Source organism: Salvia hispanica, chromosome 2 (genome assembly GCF_029641045.1).
Source record: "Salvia hispanica isolate PSC_SH4W2 chromosome 2, Shi_PSC_v1, whole genome shotgun sequence".
Taxonomy (NCBI): domain Eukaryota; kingdom Viridiplantae; phylum Streptophyta; class Magnoliopsida; order Lamiales; family Lamiaceae; genus Salvia; species Salvia hispanica.
Genome location: NC_142693.1, coordinates 11,546,551 through 11,571,170, shown reverse-complemented (window position 1 = coordinate 11,571,170; position 24,620 = coordinate 11,546,551). Strand labels below are relative to the sequence as shown.

The 24,620-nt window shown below is 37.0% G+C and overlaps 3 protein-coding genes and 1 long non-coding RNA gene across 4 annotated transcripts; 1 reads left to right on the top strand and 3 right to left on the bottom strand.

The window, feature by feature from the left end:
• Positions 1-760: 760 nt before the first annotated feature.
• LOC125193897 (uncharacterized) lies at positions 761-6,471 on the bottom strand. The gene is made up of 13 exons (XM_048091868.2): positions 6,307-6,471; positions 6,086-6,244; positions 5,541-5,792; positions 5,301-5,420; positions 4,843-4,923; positions 4,523-4,618; positions 4,217-4,312; positions 3,758-3,811; positions 3,453-3,656; positions 2,930-3,055; positions 2,484-2,549; positions 1,707-2,006; positions 761-1,509 (listed from the first exon to the last, which is right to left on the bottom strand). The coding sequence occupies exons 1-13, from the start codon at positions 6,367-6,369 to the stop codon at positions 1,036-1,038; spliced, it is 2,091 nt and encodes a 696-aa protein (XP_047947825.1). The 5' UTR covers positions 6,370-6,471; the 3' UTR covers positions 761-1,035.
• An 853-nt stretch (positions 6,472-7,324) lies between these two features.
• LOC125205210 (thioredoxin H1) lies at positions 7,325-8,120 on the top strand. Its single transcript, XM_048104036.1, has 3 exons — positions 7,325-7,424; positions 7,692-7,814; positions 7,888-8,120. Exons 1-3 carry the CDS (start codon positions 7,329-7,331, stop codon positions 8,029-8,031), a joined length of 363 nt encoding a protein of 120 aa, XP_047959993.1. The 5' UTR covers positions 7,325-7,328; the 3' UTR covers positions 8,032-8,120.
• LOC125205182 (beta-galactosidase 3) lies at positions 8,040-13,288 on the bottom strand. Its single transcript, XM_048104011.2, has 19 exons — positions 12,763-13,288; positions 12,542-12,637; positions 12,325-12,437; positions 12,045-12,111; positions 11,857-11,949; positions 11,605-11,748; positions 11,350-11,438; positions 11,141-11,246; positions 10,944-11,031; positions 10,667-10,785; positions 10,422-10,586; positions 10,162-10,340; positions 9,963-10,072; positions 9,761-9,870; positions 9,481-9,591; positions 9,284-9,397; positions 8,997-9,199; positions 8,590-8,926; positions 8,040-8,453 (listed from the first exon to the last, which is right to left on the bottom strand). The coding sequence occupies exons 1-19, from the start codon at positions 12,925-12,927 to the stop codon at positions 8,334-8,336; spliced, it is 2,529 nt and encodes an 842-aa protein (XP_047959968.2). The 5' UTR covers positions 12,928-13,288; the 3' UTR covers positions 8,040-8,333.
• Positions 13,289-16,059: 2,771 nt separating this feature from the next.
• LOC125205199 (uncharacterized) lies at positions 16,060-16,746 on the bottom strand. The gene is made up of 2 exons (XR_016135472.1): positions 16,413-16,746; positions 16,060-16,329 (listed from the first exon to the last, which is right to left on the bottom strand). It is a non-coding gene; the product is annotated as an uncharacterized LOC125205199 (long non-coding RNA).
• Between the last annotated feature and the right edge of the window lie 7,874 nt (positions 16,747-24,620).

Below are 24,620 nucleotides of genomic sequence, written 5' to 3'. Positions count from 1 at the left end.
AAATCCAAAACTCACAAAAAAAAATTCAAATTTTGACATCGGAACATATGCAATTGGTATCTCGTTAGAATTCTTATGAAATTACATTTTTTTAATATGTTGTGTGAAAACATAGTTTAACTTGAGATAGTAATATGAATTTAATGTTTTGAGATAATTTTTAAAAGTTAGTCATAACTAATTTATTGTTAAATAATATTAATATCCTAATTAACATTGGGACTGAATGATATGCCCTTAGTTGATGATCTAATGCTTGATACCGTTGGTAATTTAAGGGTGAGTTAGCAATATAACATACTCATTTATCCAATATATACCGATGATGTGCCCTATCAGAATAAATAAAGTTAAAGTGGTTGTTTTTAGTCTATTAGTGAAATTAATATTAGTAATAAATTTGAAATAAAATTAGAAAATTAAGGATATTGATTTAATGTCTATTATAATTTTTAATTGTTCATTTGTGAGTGTTAGCTTTTAATTTTTTTTGAATCAATGAGATTTAAAAATAATTATGTAATGGGATTTTATACTCGCATAATTATGTGTCTTGAGTTTTTTGTTGGCTTCTAAACTCACATATTTCAAAAAAATTGCAGAATGTAATAAAAGAGCATTTTGAATTGGATCATGATAACAACGAAAAATAAGAAAGTATAATGACCTTGCTTTTAAATTTAAAATAAGAAAAAAAAATTCAAGTTCAACTATGAAATTATAAACTAATTGCCAATAAAGAAGAGCATAACAACAGAGATGATGATTAAACGTAGTTCATTAATTAGTAAGCAATCGCCTCGAAAATCTGTTTCAAAAGAACAACAGTTGCATAACCGTTGCAGACGCATTTAAACTCCAAAAAACAGATTTATACATATAGATATCGATTTTTCTATCATTCATGGGCAATTTTGTAAAAGCTCACCAGTCCAAGAATGCCGAATCTGAACTCAGGCGTCTCTGTTAGTGAGGTTAGCTACCTAGTCAGGGAGAAGTTGGAAAATCCATCTTCTGTGTTGCTAGTGAGGTTTGCTAGAGTGGCTGTGACGACATACGAGGCTTTCCCTTGCCGGAATTTAGGTATTGGGAGACAAATAGCACTCCCATCACGACGATGAGGCAGCCCACGAGCGTGCTGAAGAATAAAGCCCCTGGTTGTCTTGTCTGGACAAAACCATACACCCCGCTAGAGGTTACGAGAATGAGATCTGTCAGTCCATCGTTTGAGAAGTCATCACAAACCAAAGAGTGTGTCGGAGGTGCAGGGAGATCCACAGAAGTCAGCAAAGCTCCACCGGGCGATAGCACAACCGCTTCTTGATCCCCTGCTGCAAGAATCAAAACTTGGCTGTCTTGTTGGCGTAGTGGAAATGGCTTTAGCGTGGGAATGACGGTAGATTCTGTCATCCCAGATGGAGATGGAAGGTTCGACCATGTAGCGCCTGTCAGGAGTTGCCAATTCCAAATGGCATCATGCCCGTGCAAGCCTGGAGAGTATGATGTGACCTGAAACATATGTAATTTATTTTTAATCCGAGTAATATTTGGAAGTTTCTTGCATATTTAGTAGAAGTAGAACAGGTGAATTCGAGGTTCCAAACTTTTTACGACCGTAGACATGTTGATGACATGAACAGAAACTTCATCCGTGGGAGCATGTAAGTTGAAAGGAGAATTAAATACATAGAGACAGCTCCGCATACCTCGCCTCGATTTGTTAGGAAGATAACATCACCATGGCTTCCCTTCCGATGCTTGTGGCCATCATTTGTTGGGATCATAATGGGTGCTGCAACCTCCAAAGAACTCAAATCTGGGTGTCGACCAAAACCTCTAGAGAACTCCCCATGTTGGAATAGATTAAAAGGGCCATGATGACATATAGAGGCATTGAAAAGTTGTTCCCGAACTGAGACGCCTGATGTAGCAACTGCCCAACAGGGGCGCAGCACTTCAATGGATCCACTCACAACAGTCTGCTCAGCACCATTTGCCCCAACCGCCTTATGGGTGAGACCAAACGCAGAAAGAGTCATCAATAACATGAAAAAACCACTTTGATTAGTCTAAATTCTATATTAAATTATTAATGCACTGGTAATCATAAAATCCTATTAGTTATTTTCATAATCCTTTAGCCATCACGAAAAAGAATTAGGCACCACCCTCAACTAGGGTTGAAATGATGAAAACAGCTTATAGCTAAGAAGTAATGTGGCCGAACTGAATATAGCTGTTTCATATGTATCGGTTCCTAATTATAATTACTTAATCAACTTTAAAAAAGCTAAAACTCTTTGGAAGTTAAGATGAAAAGAAGGCAACATGAGATGTAACAACTATTTTCCTAAAAAATATCAGATGAAAAAATTATTTGCTATCATTTAAAACAGAAGTCCATCTATTCAGGGTGTCAAGCATCACATTCTTTGCTATCATGGAAAACATAAAGGCAATGGAAATTGAGGCAAAAAGATCACCTGGATATGATCTAGAACACCATCTCCATTAATATCAGCATGAAGTCCACCTTCTTGAAGATGCAGCTGATTACAAAATCAATACATGAAGTCATGAGGTACAAAGAAAACAAGGCATACAAGAAAAGCTTGAGTTAAGTAATCTCTATCTACTCTAGGAAATGAATTTTTAGAAATAGTTGTGATGCTACAGTTGAATCACAACAAAATCACTTGAACCTTCACCGATAATTATAGTTTCTCCTATAAACAGTGAACATCAAAATATACCCCAGAACATTATGTTACCCACCCATACATAAAAAAAGCTTCAATAATATACTCAGCACTAGCAGTTAGCACACAAAAGCTTTAATTTCCAAATTATCGTACTCTTCATGCATGTGCGTATTATGAGATTTTATAGAAATCTAAGAACGAATCTTTCTCCATCTCTGATTTTTCACCTTACATAGTGTGCGCCCAGATGCCAGATGAACAGCTTCAATCCCTTCCTTTTCATGAGCAACAACAACATTAGGTACCCACCATAACTGAGTATAATTTGTTATGGTAGGTATGTAAGGCATATTCTGCAGAGTCAAATCAAGTGATCAGAAAATATGAAAATGAGTACAGTCAAAAGGCCAATGTAACATGAAATGATTATCAGCAACTGCAACTGTGCACATTCAAGGGATTTCAATATTCCATATCAAACCCATTAAATCCCCAACCTCTTTGCTAGCAACTAAATGATCATAGCAAACACCTTCCTTAAAATGTACTATTATTTGGAACCCGAAACATTAACAAAACCTTTTACTTAATGATTATAGGATTATGCATCATGTGTAAAGAAAAAAGTTTCTCAACAACACAGTGTACTCTAAGGTCTACATACTACAAGCATCTTACTGTTACCTGTGGGTAAATGAGAAGAAAAAGGAAATTAAAAAATAAATACTAAAAGAAATATTGAAATCTCACTTTCTTTGTTTTTGCTGATTTAGCCATGTTAACTGTCTTGTCAATGACAGTAGAGATCTTTTTTGTCACATCCTTTCCAGGAGATTGCTTTTCTTCAGGCTTGTGCAAAGGGTAGTTAGTTGTCTTGCCAGGTAATTTCTTCAGTGTTTTCCTCTTGTGACGCCTGAAATGTGCCAGCTTTAGCATAGTGTCTTCCCGACGTTCCTGATAAGATACAATCCACAGTTGTCAGGATCATGAATGGACTTTATCATACAGTAATATATTTTGCATTGGGAATGAGAGAACAAAAAGACCCAACTTACCCAACGGTGTGGCATGACCCCCAGAATAGATTCTCTAAATTCCCTGCACTCAAACTACAGCAGATAACAATGAAATAAATTATCCATCAATTACGCCAATAGAACTGAAAGAATATCTTACAGATAATGACATTTCTCTTACACAGGCCATACATATAAAATCTCAATGTACTTGAAATGATTATTACTCCACGAGAATGTGAATTTATGCAATAAGACTTTGTCCATACTTCTGATGTGTCACAATCACAAATAGCAATACCGAGTAAATAAAGTGGTATAAGCAGAGAATAATTAACTTCTCCTCATCCCCCAAAACCTTCCCAAAAAAAATCAACTTTCATACTCTCTCCAAAATACACTTGACAACAAGTTTGAAGTCATGGGAGCAATTAATCATCTTCACCGAAAAATGTATCAATCATCAGCATCTTAGTCAAATTTTAAATAGTGTCTAACCTCTCCAGGATGGCGGGTATTTAACGCATGGACGTCGAGTTTGTAGTTGTGCTGTGGAATCAATTGTGCTGCATCAGATGCTTGAGTCTCGATGTTCTGCAAGACAGGAAATTTTATATCAGCCTGAGGACGCATTACAAATAAGAGGTGGGAGGGAAAAACGGATAGCGCATTTTGTTACACATGCTACTATTATGATCTTTGTAACTGTTAGTCAGAATGAAATTAATGAATCACAAAAAACTTGTATTAGGAAATGGAATCGATCAATCAAAAGAATGTATATTGGTTAAAATAAACGCTTACCTCTTTTTTCCTGGTCCATCGCAGTTCACCACTCCGACCAGAAAAGGCATAAAAAGCGAAATGCCGTAAATCTACTGTTCCTGCACTTTCAGACTCCTGAAAACACAAAGAATAAGTATACATAATCCATGCAAAGTAATAAATTGATCAGAAACAAAACATGCAAACTGAGAGACAACTAATTATGGGGTACCTAGAAAAAACATACAGATATTGTATCTCTTGTAGCTAGAGCCTAGATCAACTGTTTTGGGTTCTTCATCCATTCAACAAAATAAAAAACATAATTTCTTAAGTATCAACATCATGACTGTTCTTACATCCTTTTCTGTGGCACTTCTTCTGTGTTCCTCAGCCTTTTTCTCAGCCATCTCAATCTCCTCAAAAGGATCAATATGCATCTGGGATTACAAATAGAGATAGAAGCAATTAGAAATTTCGAATAAAGTACCAAGTAAAGAGATAGTAGTCACCTAAAACCAAGCATTCATAAAACATCCTAACATTAAAATTGCATGTTTAGACAATATAAAATTTCAAAGGGGAGTAATGATAGAACTTTTCAGTAAATAAAAGAAATGCTGATGATTAACAGATTAAGTAAGCTCAACTTTATCATAATAAGAACTAAAAGAACCAGGAAATTCTCAAGAGTGATTACATATGCTATAAAAACATTACACAGATTGCCTTCAAAATTCTGGTAGGGAAAAAAGAATTCCAATTAGAGCTCTATGCATAAACAATTTAAATATACTCAAAAGGATAAGAAACAAACATGAGGCTGCATCTCCATTCTCCCACCAACAATCACCAAGCCAGCATCTCCATGCCTCAATGTATAATTACTAACCGAGATAGCAATCTCTCTGTGATGAGCATTATGGGGAAAATCTTTCTGCCAGAAGAAAAGAAAATTGTAATCAGTGCACAATGGGAAGCAGAACTTCATATAATTAAAATACTAGTACATTTGATGGTTATCCATCATGAGAGCAATGCAAATCTTCTGATGCACCTGTAGATTTTCTTCCCATAGCTTCTTGAGGTTGTGGTCAAAGCACATAACAGACCACCCCGATGTCACAACAACTAACACCTGCTTCCTTGCTTCCCTTTTATCGTAGGTTTTTTCAATAACTCCAGTAGCCATTGCCACAGCACGCCTCCCTGTAGCTATGCGGGTTTTGTCAGGCAAAAGAGAGACCTCTGCCAGCACTCGTGCTTCACTAAACCCTTCATCCACACGTCTTGAATGGGGTTCCAAAACCTAATTGCATAATCAGCATACAGTTAATTCTCAAACCGGACGCCAATTAGCCTTTAACGAGTAAAACTGAAATTCATTTTTGATGTTAGCTAAAGCTGGTTTGTTTAGCAACACATCATGGTGGACATCTGTCTCTAGCAAATTCTAAACCACATTTTAGTATAGCTGCTGCTCATTCTTTTGAATAAAAAATTTCTATATAACACTATCATCTCATCGACGTTAATACGCACAGCTGCACAAGCAGGAGGACAGTTTGCAGAGAAAAATCAATACTGAGTACCAAATAATACCTGAATTTTTGCATCGTGCGTAGCTATAAGAACCTCCTTCTTCCCGTCGCCGTTCAAATCGGTGACTATCGGCGGCGGTAGGCGGTCTCCCTCGTATTTGACAGGATACTCATCGGAGAGATGGAACCACGCCTCTTTGAAGGAGAAATCACCCTCGTGCTACATTCATCAATCAACATTGAGTAACACACTAACCAGCTCCATGGAAATTGAGAGCATACCTGGAGAGAGAAGAAAATCGCGAAAGCCGATAGCATCAGGATTGCTAAATCTCGCTTCCTCATTTTTAATCAAAAATTGTTCCTGATTATTGGTAAATAATTATGAATATTTAATGGATCAATTGCAAAGCAGCAACGTTTGAATCGTCTTCCTTTCAAAGGCTCACTGCTTCTTCAGTATATAACCGGGTCGCGATATCAACTCGACTTCGGATTGCAAATTCATACCCGGTTCACGTAGTAAATGGCTTAACCCGCCCCGATTATATATATTTGCATGGAAATTAAATAGCTAGAAAATTTCTAACTATCTACTCGAAATTATAGGACAGCTATCATCGTAATCCCATATAAATTTGCTTCAACAATTCATAATAATATTAAGACATGATTCTACTACATCCAATATCAATTGTAATTGTAAGTACATAATCAAACTTTTTTTAAAATATTTTATATTAAAAATTGATCTATAAATATTAATTAATAAAATAAATTCCACACTAATGATTTTGTAATACTATAAAAAAAATTAAAATTTTAACTTAAATATTTGTAATTTAAGAAAAATAGTATTAATACTATTATTTTTACTAATACTGTATAATTAATTCGTATCAAGCTCGAATTCATGTTATAATTTTGCATAAATTTTCTATATCACTTATTTCTTATTGCTACATACTTATAATACAATAAATAAATAAAAAATTAATTAAATTCAATTAAATTTAAATTTTTTAAGATATTTAAAGTTACTGTTATTTTTGTTCTATCTCCGTTCTTGAAAAACATAAATATTTGAAATAACACGGATTTTAATGTACAATTATGAGAAAAAGTATGCGAAGTAAGTTTCACATTCAAAAATAGAAAGTTTAGATTTTAAGGATTCAAAAATAGAAAGTTTAGATTTTTAGGGAGGTAATAGGAAAGAAATTAAAAATAAAAGAAAGGAAATCCAGGTGGAATATATGCGTTTATATAATGCATTAAATCTAAGTGATCAGAACGTTGGAGAAATGTCTACGTCGGAATCTGAAGGACAAGTGATCGGTTGCCACACTGATGCTACCTGGACCGACCAGCTTCAGAAGGCAATCGACAATAAGAAGTTGGTGCGTTTATTTCTCTGTTTTTCTTCAAATTCGATTTTTTTTTTTCAATCTATTGCTTTTGCATGATTTGATTATATCTGGACTGTTCGACGATTGGAGATCTGTTAACTTATTTTTTGATTTTTAAGATCTGGTTCAGTTTCAGTTTTTCCGATTTATGTGTGAATTCTAGGTTTGATTTTGTTGCATGTCGAAGTTCTATGTTTATTTTTATGCATGTTTCCAAATTAGTTGATCTATGTTCATCTCATTTACCTCTGAATGCAGGTAGTTGTGGATTTCACTGCTTCCTGGTGCGGACCGTGCCGCTTCATAGCTCCTTTCTTCGCGGAGTTGGCTAAAAAGTTTCCTCAAGTGATGTTCCTCAAGGTGGATATTGATGAGTTGAAGGTAAATTTTGACCAACACTTACTATTCATTCCTCTTCAATGTTTATAATGTTGTGGTTTTCATGTTTCCGCAGTCGGTTGCTAGTGACTGGGCAGTGGAGGCGATGCCGACCTTCATCTTCCTCAAAGAAGGGAAGATCTTGGACACCATTGTAGGAGCAAAGAAAGAAGAGCTGCAGCAGACTATTGCTAAGCACCTCAATGCTACTACTGCCTAGAAATATGCTAGTACTAATCAGTTATTTTTATTTCTCTTGCATACTAATGTTGATATTTTATTCAATAAATGCATATGCTTTTTATTCAAGCTACATAGTTGCCTAGAATTTTATTTCTCCTACTACACTTAGATAACAAATAGCAAATTTCCTGGTTAACATTCCCATTACTACAAACTAATTTTTTTTTTTTTAAAAACCTACCTAGAGCTATGCAATCTGAATCAGGTATGCAATAACACCAGCTTCACACAGCAGAACTGGATCCCTTTTATCCACCTTTTGCTTCCGCGATAGATGCATTATTTTCGAGGGGCACATATTGCTTCGACTGAGAGGCGCTTCAAAATGTTGGGGCAGGGATCTTTCCCGAAGTTATAGATTGATATTGTCACTGAGCATCTTTGCTTCCCTATGCAATTCTGCAAGATTGGGAGAGATAAAATCGTTTAGATTTAGAACGAGACTCTGTTTAAGCTTTTTTTGATGTTTTAGCATGTTTGGTAGAGTAGATAACTCATCTAGGGATGAAATTCTATGAGCAAAATTTAAGTGCACCTTCTCTAAGATGTCATATGATGTTGGAGCATGGCATGTTCCTTGCTGAAAGCTTCCGCAGGTTCCCAAAGGAGTTCCGAAGCTGGCAAACTTTATGGAAGATATGGACTGCCCCAGACCACAGTGAAGGTGAATTTTTGGTTGGTGGAACACTTGTGTTCTGTCATTGCTTTCGATTTGCCATCTCTTACTGTTTGGATGATACTCAGCGACATCTGCACAAACTGTCGTCACTGACCTCTTGACGAGAGTGATCCCTTTCGGGTCACCTCCAAGTTCTTCAAAAAGCACGAGGAGATTCTGCGTTGGTTTTAGCCATGACCGTGGTAGATGATACCTGAACGCATTTCTGATTAGTAAAGTTCAACAGAAAACAGATCACAGTGCTCTAAAAATTGGTCAGTTACCATCTTTGAGTTGGTTTTCCACAACCAATTTGACACTTGGGAGGCTTATAGACGCCCGCGTAACTACAGCCGTTGCAGTCACCAGCTGCGTATTCTGTCCAGTATCTTCCGAGGCTCTCGCCATTGACCCACAGTTCACCTTTTCCCATGCTACTCATATCCAAAGCAAGTGGCTCGTCTCCATCAGGTGTGTCGAAGTACGTCTGCAAAGTAGTAGAGTTTGAGATTTGAAAACATAATTTTTACCTTTTGGATACTTTTTTGTGAATTCTTTGTGGGGGATTTACCTTATGCCATGCTAAAGGTTGATCTTTCTGTGCACTAAGTGAACCCTTTGTCCAGTCAACAGAAGAAATGCTATTTGGAGAGATGAGATTCATCGTTTCTCCCTTTAGTCCAACCTGTTCGAAAGGAATAGAGTTCACGAGAATGTTTTTTACGACGAAATCTCTACTTGCAAGAATCTGAGATGCTAGATGTAAACCTTGTATGTCCATTTTACCCACGACAAGTCCAATTTTCCCCGGTCGAGTCCATGCAATACAACGGGAGGCTGGACTCCGGTCATATAGTTTTCAAAGTGTCCACCAACATTCTGCAATGGAGAATAATGCAGTCATGAGGAGAAGTGATGTATCCAGAGATCAATTGAAAATTTGGACACTCAATACAATTTCTGAACTAAAAAAACTCTTAGTAATGTCACAACCACGGACCAAATTAAAATGAAATTGGTAATTATAAAGGGAGAATTCGGAACTAACTGGAAGTCCAACTGCGACACTGAGGAGACTAATTTTATTCGATCCAGCACGAAGATTGATTTCCCCTCGAAAGGTGAATCTCCTCTTCTCCCTCGTCCCAAAGGCAGAACCTTTTGTGGCAGCCAACATTAGCTATTAATAACAGAAAAAACAAGCTATCGTAATCTCTATAGAATCAGAAAGACTGCCATATATGGCCTACCGGAAAGCTCTCCATTCACAAAAACATGCAGAGTATGACCAGCTGACTGAACGATAAGAGTTGGGAGATCTCCACTGCGAAGAAAGGACTCTGACGAGTCAACGTCAACGCTGTAGAAAGAGACTTAACACGTTAACTACATCACGAGGCAGTAAATCTTAGAAAGGTGAGACTCAATCAGCCAAGATTTTCAGCTCACCTAGTTGTGTACCAAAGATAATCACTAGCATCTCTAGTAACATTTATCTGTTCCAAGAGACCGACAGCAGAAAATGCTGAGCCGTCGTCAGAAGAATATAAATCTTCATTATACGTTTCCCAGGAAGACATTTTGCTGTTGCTTGGCAGCATGTCCAATTGCGATGTTTGGGCTCCAACCTGGTTCATAATTATTTTCCAGTTTTTTTATGTAGGTTAGTATTTCCTCCAAATTTTGAGTAATTCGCTGAGATTACATACTTTGGCTGTGTTGAAGGCGACGGTCTTGCAGTCGGGAAGGATGCTGATCGACCAAGGAGGCAGGCTATAATGAACGTTATTGAACATCACTTTTGCCGCAGAATTAGTATCATAATTTGCAAGAAAGGCTGCACAATCTCCAGATTCTGAAGAGTATACGTGAGCCTGAAAAAGATGTTGAGTTTTCAGGGAAATTTATCAAAAAATGAAAACGCAACAACAAACCGTGGAATATAGGTAAAAACCTGCTGAAGGTTTCCTAGTGAAGTCACAGTGGGGTCAGCTGAAACCAAAGCTTTCTCACATAGTTTAACAGCTTTGTGCAGCTCTTTAAGATGACCATACTTAGGTTGCCTGATCAAACCTAAAACGTTGAAGAATCACGGATCGAGTTCAGCTATCATAAAACATTGAGTCTTATGGCATCCATTAGTCACCTGCTAGAAACTAGTGCTGCAAAATGGTTTGGCAGCTTATAATGTTCTTAGGATGACATAGAGTTTCAAATCAATGAATGGTTACCATATTCGTCAAGTGGAGCATCATAGTCGTAGCTTGTCGTTACAAAAGGGCCTCCAGCAGAGCGCCCAAAATTCGTGCCACCGTGATACTGTTCAGACAGCGTAATGAACTCAAATGTTGCAACGAAGACATTTTTCAAGATAATACGAACAATTTAGTTTGGTGATTATTAAAAGATGGTAACCATCAAAGCATACCATGTAGTAATTGACAAATGAACCCCCATTTTGGATGAATTTAGCTACAGAAAATGCCAAATCTTTAACTGGTCGCTGGTAAATTGGTCCACCGAATTCCGTAAACCTAATTATTGGTTCAAGACAGTGATTAAAAAGGTGAAATGCATTGATAGCTGGGTTACTTAAGTAATAGAGAAAGATAAAAAAAAAAATAGGAAACTACCCACCAGCCACTCCAAGCCTCAGTCCAGATAGACGGTTTGTAAGGCTTGTTTGGGGAGAAAGTATCGCAATAGAACCCGTTGCACGAATTGATCTACCAAAAGCATAACATAGCTTCAAAATATAAATGTGTACTTCATTTCGAACTCTTGCACACAAGTAATAATGTTATGCCTCGTCTAAGTATGCCCAGTCAAATTCTTGTAAATAGTATAACAAGAATGTCAAACAAAAAGCTGATCCTCATTTTTTGTTCTTACCACAGGATCGGGTGCGTCATCTTCCTTGCACATCACCCAAGGAACACCGGTATTGAGTCCAACAGCCATCTTTGCAGCCCAAGTCACATATTGATGACCAGGCTCGCCAAGTTGCTTCGCTTGTGAACCATACTCATTCTCAATCTGTGCAAACAGTCTAATTAGAACTTGAAAACATAACTAATTAAAAATCCATGCTATAGCAGATTAATACGTGGAAGAGTGACACTTTGAAGAGGTGAAAAGACGGACCTGGGAGAGAATAATGGGGCCACCCTGAGATTCATACAGATCTTCGGCCTTCATCATGTCGACTATCTTCTTAGTAAAACCTTCCATTGCCATCTACCACAATAGAAGCCATCAAATAAGTTTTATACACAGATTCTGACCAATAACAGAAATCACTCCCGTTTCTGTAATAGACAGGGAACTCAAACCTTGAATGGCTCATTATCTGTCCTGAAGCTAATCCCCGGCACATATTTCAGCCAAACAGGAAATCCTCTGTCAACATAAGACATTGTCAGTGAAAAATCAACAGTTCTGCAACTAAGACCTGTTAAAAACACTGCTAAAACTTTGAAATTGTGTGTATTTGCATGATTAAAGACAGTGGTAAATTGAATGTTAAAACTTTGAAACTGTGTGTGTGTGTGAGTGAATATAGTGATTGGATCTCCACTGCCTGTCTAAGCAAAGAAAAACTTCAGTTCTTACCCAAAATTCCACTCTGCACAAACATAAGGCCCAATTCTAAGATGAGCATATAATCCTGCTTTTTGAATGGCTTTCACAAACCTCACCAAATCATATCTTCCTTCAAAGTTATACTGAAACACACAAATAGCATTCACCAAACACAAATTTAAGCCCAAGTTCAGCAAAATAAAGCAGAAAACCAACATTCTTTAGAGATAGAGAGAGAGAGAGGTACATGGCCAGGACTAGGCTCATGAGCATTCCAAAACACATAAGTCTCAATCACATCAAGACCTCCATCTTTAGCCTTGTTTATCAGATCTTCCCACATCTAAAACACAAGAAAAAATTAACGCATTGCACCAAACACAAACTTCCCTGAAACTATGCACCAAGATCTTCCATTTCACATAAAAATTCAAGAATGTTGTAGAAAAGAGATCAGATATCTAGTACCTCAGGAGTGCTTCTGGGATAATGTATGGAACCAGAAATGAGAATTCTTCTCTGCCCATTGATTATCAGGGCCTTCCTATCATAAGTAACACTGCATTTCACCACCCCACAAACAAGAATCCCCAAAATGCACAACCCAAAAACCCACTTAGAAGATGAACTCATTCTCACATCTAACTCTCCAATCAACCTCAAAACTGGATCTTTTTTCCCCTCTCTCTATCTAAGTTGCATGTATACATGTACTATCAGAGAATTACAGTAGAAATCAAGAATCTTGGAAAAATAATGAGTGTGTGTGTGTGTGAGTGGTGAGCATAGGAGTGTCACAAAACCACAGAATTGAGCATATGCTGCATTTCTACTTCAGGTCAGGACACGAAGCAATAATAGAATGAATGTGTGTGGTGGTGTGAATCTTACTACTAATACATAAAATCTGTATATACAGTTCTTGTCTTGAAGCTGTGACTGAGCAAGCGAGCTGCCTCAAGTGCTCAACACTAAAAAAAGGTAAATTTTTGTGGTATGAAAAGTGCCAAAAAAATAGAGAAAGTGGGAACAGAAGAAAAGGGAGGGACACCGACAGCTCGAATGAATCTAAAAATTGGATTAAAATTTAAAATAATTAATAATGGTAATGGAAAGATTTGTCATAAACCAGATTTGCTTTTGGTTAGTGTGTAGTTCTTGAATGTATACTATAATCCCTTTGTGTGTAGGTTTCATTTTTAAAAGGGTTAATTGTAATTTTATTAACATATCAACTAGTACTACAATTTTATCGACTTAATTAACTAGCCATTCGAGAAGTGTTGCTTTAATGTCAAGAAAGCTAGATATGATAGAATTCAAACTTACATGAAACGTTTTGTAACTAAATTATGTGTTGGAAATAAAAAAAAATATGGATAATTAATCTTTGCATCTATTAACTAATAACGATATGCTTTTTGTAAGTGGCAAGTGTATTGAATCACATAGTTATATGATAGATTCGTTTGAGAAGTTTTCTTCATTTAAATGAGGTCGAATGCACTGTTTTCGGTTGCATCATTTTGTTAAGTTCAATGTTTATAGATCTGGGATTTATTTTGGGACTATTAGCAACGAATAGATCGATGCAATTAACGAAAAAAGTAGGTGTTTTATGAAGAGAAAAGTTGACAAGCAACAGGAGCTTTTTTCCAAAGCACTTTTCACTAGTGTTAAACTATCCGTTGGAAATTGACTATTAGTTGGAAAATTTCTTTGCCATGTTGATCATATTTACATCTGTTTCCAATTTATTTGAAATGAAGGCGAGAAAATTTTTAATTATAGGATAACTTCCTAGAAAATTATACGATCGGAGCTAAATTTTACGCGAGCGTACGTAGAATAAGAGGAGAAAGCAAGATATCTTATAATTTCAGAAAGATAAGAGCAGTGGCAGATCCAAGATTCAAAAACGGAAGGTCGGAATATATATTAATGGTTTAGTTTAGGGCAAACATGGGTAATTTTTTTATATTCGGGGTGGTTGGAAGCAAACAGTGGGGGTGGACAGGTTAATTAATTAAAGTCAATAGCAAAATTTAATTAATTAATGGATATTTATATCTTAAGCACCAAAATTATAAAAATAAGAGGAAAGCCTAGATTACTAGTAGTTTTGGATAAGACGGTCAGTTAATATTATTCTATTGTAGTGACTGATTATAATACTCCCTCCGTCCACGAAAAGAAGTTTCATTTTGTCATTTTAGTATTCCAAAAAAAAATAGTACTGTCATTTCTAAAATTGCTAAATTTCCCTCTCATACTTTACCCACTTTTTTACCTATCTCCCATATTCTACCTTTTTTTTATCTCCATCTCTTTTACTAAACCTATTTTTTCTCATTCTCTCTTATTTTACCAATTTCTCATTAAAACCAATATCGTCCACAAATGGAACTACTTTTTGTGGACCCTCGAGTACAAAAATTTATGTTATACTAGACTACTGATGGTCCCATAACACAGAATCGACTCACACATAGTACACGCTTTAAATATTGAAACGCAAAAGATAATTGTCACTCCACGGTCGCCACTTCTCTCCGTCGTCTCCACCACTGGGCTGCTGGGCACCATCGTCTGTTGACGCCGAGAAGCTCGTGGTGAGCTTCGTGAGTTGTTAATTTTTTGTATTCTGAAGATGTTTTGTTATCTCATTTTTGAACTAGTTTTAAAGTGGATAATATGATAGATTAGTACAAATACTAAATATCACATGAATCATTGGATGATTTAAAATGAATTATCTTATTTGATTGGAGAATCATTAATTATCTCAAGATTAATATTGCTAATTTACTGGCACAACAACTCAATTATGTGGATTTACATGTAAAATATGACGTCGAATCTCTTGGCATCGTTGCATTAGATTAGCCATATATTTTGCCGTGTTTGCTATTACACTTTCCGTGCCCAACTTCGCATCGGTGAATGAACCGAATTCTCGTCCATCCGAAGTTAAGAATATTGTAACAAATATATGTCACATGAAACATTGGATGACTTAAGCTACACTTATAGTCAACACGCACCTGGCTTTAGAAAAATTGTCTAATTAAGGAAGATTCATTAATTCCCTCAAAGGATAGATATTGGTTACTTAATGGCATGACAACTGGATTCTATGGATTTACTTGTGGAAATACGACGTTGAATCTCTTGGTATCGCTGGATTAGATTAGCCATATATTTTGTTGTTTTCGTGCCCAACTTTGCACTAGTGAATGAAGGAATTCTCATCCCTTCGAAGTTAAGAATATAGTAACAATTATATGTCACATGAACCATTGGATGACTTTAGTTGCACTTATAGTGAACACACACCTTGCTTTAGAAGAATTATCTAATTATATGAGCGGAGATTCATTAATTCCCTCAAAGGATCGATATTGCTTACTTAATGGCTCGACAACTCAATTTTATGTGGATTTACTTGTAAAAATATTACGTCGAATGTCTTGGTATCGTTGTTTTTGATTAGCGATATATTTTGTCGTTTATGTTGTTACCCTTTTTGTTGTGAATGAACCGAATACTCGCGTGTATATAATATAGTAATAAATATATGCCACATTAACCATTTGATTACTTTTTTTTAATACAAAAAATCATTATGCATACTGCTTGTAGGTACTTGAATAGCTCTACCAGTATTTTGAATGGAAAAGACAAGCTACTTGGATCAAGTATACACACAGAAAGGGCCACAACCTTTCGAAACAGCTAAATTGAACAAAAAAAACTCACAAAATATTGGTCATGACACGGGCACACAAAGATTAGAACTACCAGTATCCAAAACAGTTTTGTGAAGAATAAAACTCCACATTGTGGACTACAAAATTGGTATTCTCTAAGCCTCAACAAAACCTTCCATTATCATCTCTGAGAGCTCTCAAAAATGTGCACACAGCGGCTTAGGGATGATCCACCCGGACATCCACCTTCATGGGACCAAGGAGCCCTTCGGTCAAGGCATTCTCTGATGTCAGAGCAGACCTCAAAATGCTTATAACCTCTTCCCTGCCAATGTTCAATGTGAACTCCTCGATATCAAAAGTCAAAATGCCGTTGCGGAGTACGGAAGACATATAATAGGGTTGTACCGTCAAATCATCCAATATTAGGAACTTTTCGGGTCCCTTAAGAAAGATTTCGGGTTCCTCAGGAAAATTAGTAGAATTGCTCGTCAATTCTCTAGAAAAACCTTCTTCGACTAGGATGTGGTTTTTTGTCAGATATCCGTTAGCAAAGGTTGATTCCATCAGCTTCTTTTTCATATCATCATAGTTGAACAGCAAACTTCTCACCAAGTTTCCAGCTCCTTTTAATGGAGAGTCCATCCCCACATGCACTGCTCCCAACGGAATATCAATAAAACTAGACATGTAACACTCCTACCCGATTGGCCGCCAACCGAATAGATTTTGTTGGTTTTGAATTGTAAGTTAAGCTCCCCCATCTTGTGAGAGAACTCATTATATATAAAAGATGTCTTAACTTAATATTTTATTATATGGCTCTCTATGTGGACATTTGGCACTTTTTTGTTTAAAACACAAGTTTTCATGGTCTCTAGATTTTTCTACTACATTCCAATAATTAAAAGACCACTCTAGACAAGAGAAATCGGCACTTTATTTATTTATTTAATTATCATTCTATACAAATGCCTTTAATTTAAATTTAAGCATGTGCCATATTTGTTTCTAGATACATCTACTAATTTAAAAATCCCAATTACCACTGATAAATGTAACCATGCATCTGAGTCGTCCATTGTTATTAAGCAAGACCAATGGCTGAGCTTCAAAGGCAATGGTAAAATGAATTGGGTGTTATTTCTGTTGGAGTGAGTCACCAGCTGGGACCACGAGCTGGATGAGTGAGCTGCCACGTCGGCATATAAAGGTAGAACTCAAAGCGTCTCTCATAACAGAAACGAGAAGCATTCCATTCCAGATCGAAGAATCGTTTTTGAGTTTATCACTTGATTAGCTTTGGAGAGAAAAGTTAGATTAGAAGTGAGGAATTGTCTTCCGATTTATGAGATCTTTGTTTGTAATCTCTGTACCATTTCCATCAATAAAGTTACTCTCTTCCCCACCCGTTGACGTAGATCTTCCGATTGAACCACGTAAAATCCAGTGTTTAGTTAAAATTTTTGTTCTTGAGTTTACAATCGGTCGCCAATCATAACAAGTGGCGCCGTCTGCGGGAAACGAGATCGACGAAATTGGCGATGGCGACGATGAGGTTTGAAGCCGAAAAATTCTCGGGGAAGAATGATTTTGGTCTGTGGCAGATCAAAATGAGAGCTCTGTTGATTCAACAAGGCCTCGACGATGCAATTGTGCCGATCGATCCAAAGGGAAAGGAGAATGAAATCTTGATGAGAAAGAAGTGAAGAAAAGGGCGGATATGGCCAAGAAAGCTCACAGCGCCATTGTTCTCAATCTCACTGACAAGGTATTGCGAGAGGTTTCGAAAGAGACCACAACACATGGAGTTTGGACGAAATTAGAGAGTCTATATTTGACTAAATCGCTGGCGAATCGCTTGTACATGAAGCAGCGATTGTTCTCATACAAGATTCTTGAAGATCGATCATTTGCAGAGCAGATTGATGATTTTAGTAAAAATCTTGATGATCTGGAGAATGTTGATGGCCCTATGAAGAACGAAGATAAGGCAATCCTCCTCCTGAATGCTCTGCCGAAATCGTATCAGCATCTAAAAGATGCTATATTGTTTGGCCGGAATGCAGAATCTGGAATCACCTATGAAGAGGATCAATGTGCTCTTCGATCAAAGGAGCTTGAGAAGAACTCCTCTGCCCCCAGTGAGAATGGCAGCAGTCAGGCTTTGAATGTAAAAGGATTCAAAGGGAAAAAGAAGAAGGGGACTAATGGTTCTAAGCCTCATCAACGTCAAAAACAATCTGATGGAGGTGGGAAAGAAACCAGGAGCTGCCACTATTGTAAAAAACCCAAGCATTTGAAGAAGGATTGCTTCTCTTAGAAGAAGAAGCAAAGCGAGGGGCCTCAGAATCAGGCTGATCTGACTTTAGAAGGGGAGCCATCTCAGGTAATGAATGTGATTGGCAGAGAGATTGAAAAGGCTTGCATAATGGATTTTGGATGCAGCTTTCACATCAGTTCTTGCAGGGAATGGTTTGAGAGTTTTCTTGAAGCAACTGGATTAGTGATGCTTGGGAATGATCAAGTGTGCACAGTCAAGGGGATAGGAGATATACAGCTCAAAACCAACACTGGTGCAGTCAAGATCATCACATAAGTCAGGAACATTCCTGACATCAAAAGAAATCTCATATCTGTAGGCGTTTTGGAATCAAAGAGTTTTAAGAACACTTCTGAGAAAGGGCAGATGGTAGTATCCAAAGATGGTATTGATGTGTTGACAGCTAAGAGGAAAAATAGCCTATATTACTTAGAGGAAAAATCTATTGTTGGTTCTTTGAATATTGTGGAGAAAGTAGGTTATGAAAGGTGGCATAAGAGGCTTGGGCATATTGGTGAAACTGGGTTGAAGGAATTGGTCAGAAAAGGGATTATTCAGGTTGATGTTCCATCAAACTCGAGTGTGTGTGAACACTGCATTTTGGGGAAAAGCAAGAAACTCCCTTTTGAAGCAGGCATACACTAATCAAAGGAGATTCTGGACTATGCCCACTCAGATTTATGGGGCCCTACTCAGCCTCTTACCATGGGTGGAGGGAAATATTTCCTATCCATCGTCGATGACTATTCAAGGAAGGTATGGGTCTACATCTTGAAAGAGAAATCACAGGCCTTTGAGAAGTTTAGGGAGTGGAGTTTGGAGTTGAAGCAAAAGACTGGAAAGACTCTCAAGTGCTTGAGAATAGATAATGGCCTAGAGTTTCTATCTGCGGAATTTGAAGGTTTTTGCAAGAATAATGGGATCCAGAGGCATAGGACAGTTCCAGCCAACCCGCAACAAAATGGGGTGGCTGAATGCATGAACAAGATTCTCTTGGAGAGAGTGAGGTGTATGTTGTTATCCTCTGGGCTACCTAAAAGTTTCTGGGGAGAAGCAGTCAGCACTGCTGCCACACTAATCAACAACCTTCTTCTGCAATAGGCGATGAGATACCTAACACTAGATGGTATGGAAAAAATAGCAACTACAGAAGCTTAAGAGTATTTGGTTGCAGAGCTTATGCTCATTGTAAGCAAGGCAAACTCGATCCCAGGGCCTTAAAGTGCATAATGGTTGGTTATCAGTCTGGAGTCAAAGGTTATAGGCTTTGGTGTACTGAGAAAGGAAATCAAAAGATCATTATCAGCTGGGATGTGGTTTTTGATGAGGAGAAGATGCCATATTTGAGTAATGCTAATTCCATGGATTATGGGAAAGGAAAAACAAGTCTATATGAAGCTGAGAGCAGGTTAACTAGTGAAGATAAAGAAGCTATTATTGAGGATGGAGCTAATGATGGAGGTGGAGCTGATGCTCAGACACTTGATGCAGCTCCACCACCAACTAATAACAGTGGATGGAAACTTACCAGAGATAGAGTCAGAAGGGAAGGAAAGAGACCATCTAAATTCAGTGATTATGAGATGAGTTTTTTTGCTTTATGTGTGGCTGAGATCATTGAACATGCTGAACAATCCAGTTATTCAGAAGCCATCAAGAGCAAAGGAAAGGAAAATTGGCTTAGAGCCATGAGGGAGGAAATTGAAAGTTTGTTAAAGAACTATACTTGGATCTTAGTGAAGAATCCACTGACTAAGAAAATAATCAGTTGTAAGTGGATTTTCAAAAGGAAGATCGAGGTGGGAAAGACAGAAAACATAAGATTTAAAGCCCGGCTAGTGGCTAGGGGATTCACTCAAGAAGAGGGGGTGGACTTCAATGAATTTTTCTCACCGATTGTGAAGCACACTTCAAAAAGGATCTTGTTGGCTTTGGTGGCAAAGCATGATTGGGTTTTGCATCAGCTGGATGTCAAAACAGCTTTTCTTCATGGAGATTTGGAAGAAACGATATACATGCATCAACCAAAAGGTTTTGAAGTGCCAAACAGTGAAGGAATGGTCTGCCTTTTAAAAAAGAGCCTATATGGGTTGAAACAAAGTAGTAGACAGTGGTGGTATATGAAGTTTGATGAGCACATTACTGCCATGGGTTTCAGGAAATCAGATTTTGACAGCTGTGTATATATAAGAGAAAGAAAGGGTATTGGCGTATTGCAGTTGCTTTTCTTCTCTTGTATGTAGATGATATGTTAGTAGCAGCTTCAAATGATGATGAGGTAATGTTGGTAAAGTCAGAATTGGAAGCCAAGTTCGAAATGAAGGACCTAGGAGAGGCTAGGAGGATACTCGGGATGGATATAATCAGAAATAGATAGCAAAGGGAATTGAAGTTGGTGCAATCTGATTACATTCTGCTTTTGAAATTCCAGATGCATGATGCAAAGGCAGTGAGCACCCCATTGTCTGCTCATTTCAAGCTTAGCATGGACCAGAGGCCAAAGGATGATGGAGAAAGGAGGGATCTAAGTAAAATTCCCTATACAAACATCATAGGAAGCATTATGTACACTATGCTTTGCACTAGACCTGATTTGGCACAGGCCATTAGTGTCACAAGTCGCTTCAGGTCTGATCATGGGAGAGAGCACTGGATTGCACTCAAATGGCTGTTGAGATACCTCAAAGGGGCAGCTAAGTATGGCTTGGTTTACAGAGCAGGGATTGATCAGCAAGGTGAAGCTCTCATTGGCTTTTGTGATTCGGATTATGCCTCAAACAGGAACAACCGAAGGTCACAAACTGGTTATATTTTCAACTTGTATGGAACTGCCATAAGTTGGAAATCTGGTCTGCAGCATGTAGTGGCTTTATCTACAACGGAAGCTGAGTATATTGTCATTACAGAGGCAGTAAAGGAAGGAAAATGGCTCAAAGGGATCTTGGAAGATTTTGGTGAGAAACAGAGCACTTTGGATATTTTTTGTGATAGTAGCAGTGCCTTGGCTCTAACAAAACATCAAGTTTTTCACGAGAGAAGTAAGCAAATCGACGCGAAGCTTCATTTGGATGAAGTGCAGAAGGGAGAGGTCAGAATGCTGAAGATATCCACTGATCACAATGCTGCGGACATGTTAACTAAACCATTACCGACTGTGAAGTTTAAGTACTGTCAAGAGCTGGTTGGGCTCCGAGAGTAAGAAAGGTGTGACAAGATATGGAAGTGAGTGATCTTGATGGCATGGTTAAGGTGGAGATTGATAAATGTAACCATGCATCTGAGTCGTCCATTGTTATTAAGCAAGATCAATGGCTGAGCTTCAAAGGCAATGGTAAAATGAATTGGGTGTTATTTCTGTTGGAGTGAGTCACCAGCTGGGACCACAAGCTGGATGAGTGAGGCTGCCACGTTGGCATATAAAGGTAGAACTCAAAGCGTCTCTCATAACTGAACGAGAAGCATTCCATTCCAGATCGAAGAATCGTTTTTGAGTTCATCACTTGATTAGCTTTGGAGAGAAAAGTTAGATTAGAAGTGAGGAATTGTCTTCCGATTTGTGAGATCTTTGTTTGTAATCTCTGTACCATTTCCATCAATAAAGTTACTCTCTTCCCCGCCCGTGGACGTAGATCTTCGGATCGAACCACGTAAAATCCAGTGTGTAGTTTATAAGACACATTATCTATCACATAGAAGAAGAAAGGCTGAGACAATCGAAGCTCCTTGAATAGTGGGATGCAAATGTGAACATGAGACAGAGTATTGTGGGTCGTCTTTATCAGATGTCGACTGTGTTTTCCTTTTATTAAATGTTTAATTTATTTGTATTTAAGAATTATTTATTTTATCATATGATTCTGATATTTTCTTATGTGTTTACTTGAATTTTGATTTTTAGTTGGCTAAATGTTAGTATCATCCGTGATTTAAGGTTTCAAAATAAATTTTAAATCTAATATCTTCCTCATTACTAATTCAAATCTAATTTTTGTGTGTATGATGTATCTATTGACCTTAAAAGCACGAACTTTATAATTTTGGAATAGTTAAACAACATATTACTCATACACATTATTTTATTTACAACTTATATCATTGCATTACACTACTAATGATGTAAAGTCAACTCTCTCTCTCTTACTTTACCGATTATACATTAAAACCTTCGCCAAACCAAATTTTCACACTCCCTCCGTCCACCATTTAAAAAGCTCTTTTAACTTAACACGAGTTTTAAGAAATTATTTGACTTTGTGAAGAAAATTAAAAAGAGAAAGTGAGTGGAATATGAGATTCACTTTTAGTATTAATTTTATACTTGTGAGTATAAAAAGTTAATGTAATAATAAATGGTTCTCTATATCGTGGAACCCAAAATGACAAAATGATTCTTTAAATGCTAGACAAAGAGATTACTTTTTAGGGACAGAAAAAATTTGATATTTTTGTGAGACAAACTAAAATAAAGTATAGAGAAAATATTATATCGATGGATATATATTTTTATTGAGAGACAATGATAAAAGGACATATTTTTCATGTACTTGTATCGCTTTCAACAAAACATTCTAATTCTCATCTCGTACAAAACGAATATGTTATTCCTTCATCAAATACTACATAGTTTGGACTTGAAGTAAATTGAAGCTCAATTTAATTAGTAATAGTCCATTAGGTTTGACCCTGTTAGGTTTGGTATACTGAAAAGCATGTTTCGAGCAAGTTTCGCTCGAATAGAATCTTGCTTGTATACGTAAAACTCTATAATCCACTTTTAACTCGATTCAGTATTATTCGAGCAGTTTTGCACGAATAGAATCAGTATATTATTACATTGTGTTTGCTTGTGCATTTATAAGATGTTTTATAAACATTTAAATGCATAAGAAGTAAACAAAGTCTAAGTCTTTTGCTTAGTAGACCGGTTGTGGGCGTCATCCACTTTAAGGTAACACGGTCAGATCTATGCAATGCTTTGCAAAAGAAAAAGAAGAATTTCACAACCTAGATAGGCTTTGGCTACCTATCGTGAAAGGTTGCAATGTCAGTCCGCATATTTCTAAGCCTTATTGAAATAAGATGACATTGGTGTGCTATAGCACTGAACGGATCTAACAGCAAGACGTGTCTTTATGCTATCTACTGAAAGACTAGGTCTTGATAAAATACTATTTCTTAATCTACATATGTTAGCATTGAGCATACGGTATTGATTATGCACTACTTTGACTTATCAAATGGTGCGGGTTTTTCGCAACCCAATGATCCTGATATATTGGGTAGTGGTGATTAATATCTAGCGGTGTTAGGATTGCTATTATGTTGAATCGTGCACGAGGTGAGTCTTGTTTGATAATGTCCTCAAGAGGAGCTTGAACAAGGTTTTATTATTCGGAAAACTGGTCAGTTGGAGTTTTATTACTCTATGAATAATAAATAAATGTTTCTTGCTAAGTCCACTCTTGGAATTAATAAGATGTTAATTAATTAAGTCCATAGCAAACATTAATTAATTAATGAACATTTATATCTTAAGCGCGGGAAATAAATAATAAACAAAGTGGAAACCCGGATTACTTGTAATTTCGGATTTGGATGGGGAGAGTTTAATATTACTTTTGTAGTGACTGGTCATATTGTTCCAATATAAGCTTGTATTAAATTGTGGGTTCAATTTAATTAGTAAAAAGCTAATTGGGGGAGCCCATATCCAAAACCTTCCATAGATCCCTGTCTGGGTCCAAAAGGAACTTAATATAAATAGGAGAATAAAGAGACAGAAATCATAATTTTTATTACTCATATTTTTCGTCTCCCTCTACCTAGAAGAGTTCGAATTTCTCTCCTAATTGGAGAAGGATTTCTTCTGTCTTCTTTATTCGAGTCCTAGTATTTTGATAAGATCAGCCCACCTTGATATCGAGATACAGTTCGGGAACCAGAGAGAAGATCTGTGGTTTAGTATCAAAGATCATCACGTGGAGAAGGCGCGAGCAATCGACGATTCTTTGGATAATCAAATCGGTAACCCTAAACTGTAGAACTCATGTTTTAGGATTTACTTTCTTAGAGCATGAATTATTTGCGTTCTAGCATGCAATTATCTGTTTAACATGTGAATTGATTAATCGCATAATCGGTCAAATAGATCTGTGTCTGATTTATTTGTTTTGTACAAGTCTTTCGTTGTGCAAGGGGCTCCTAACCCCATCAGACCCAAGTGTAATCTTCATGAATTCCTCATCTGACCCATCATAAATTTGTATAAGGGAGACTAGACATAAGACAAAGTA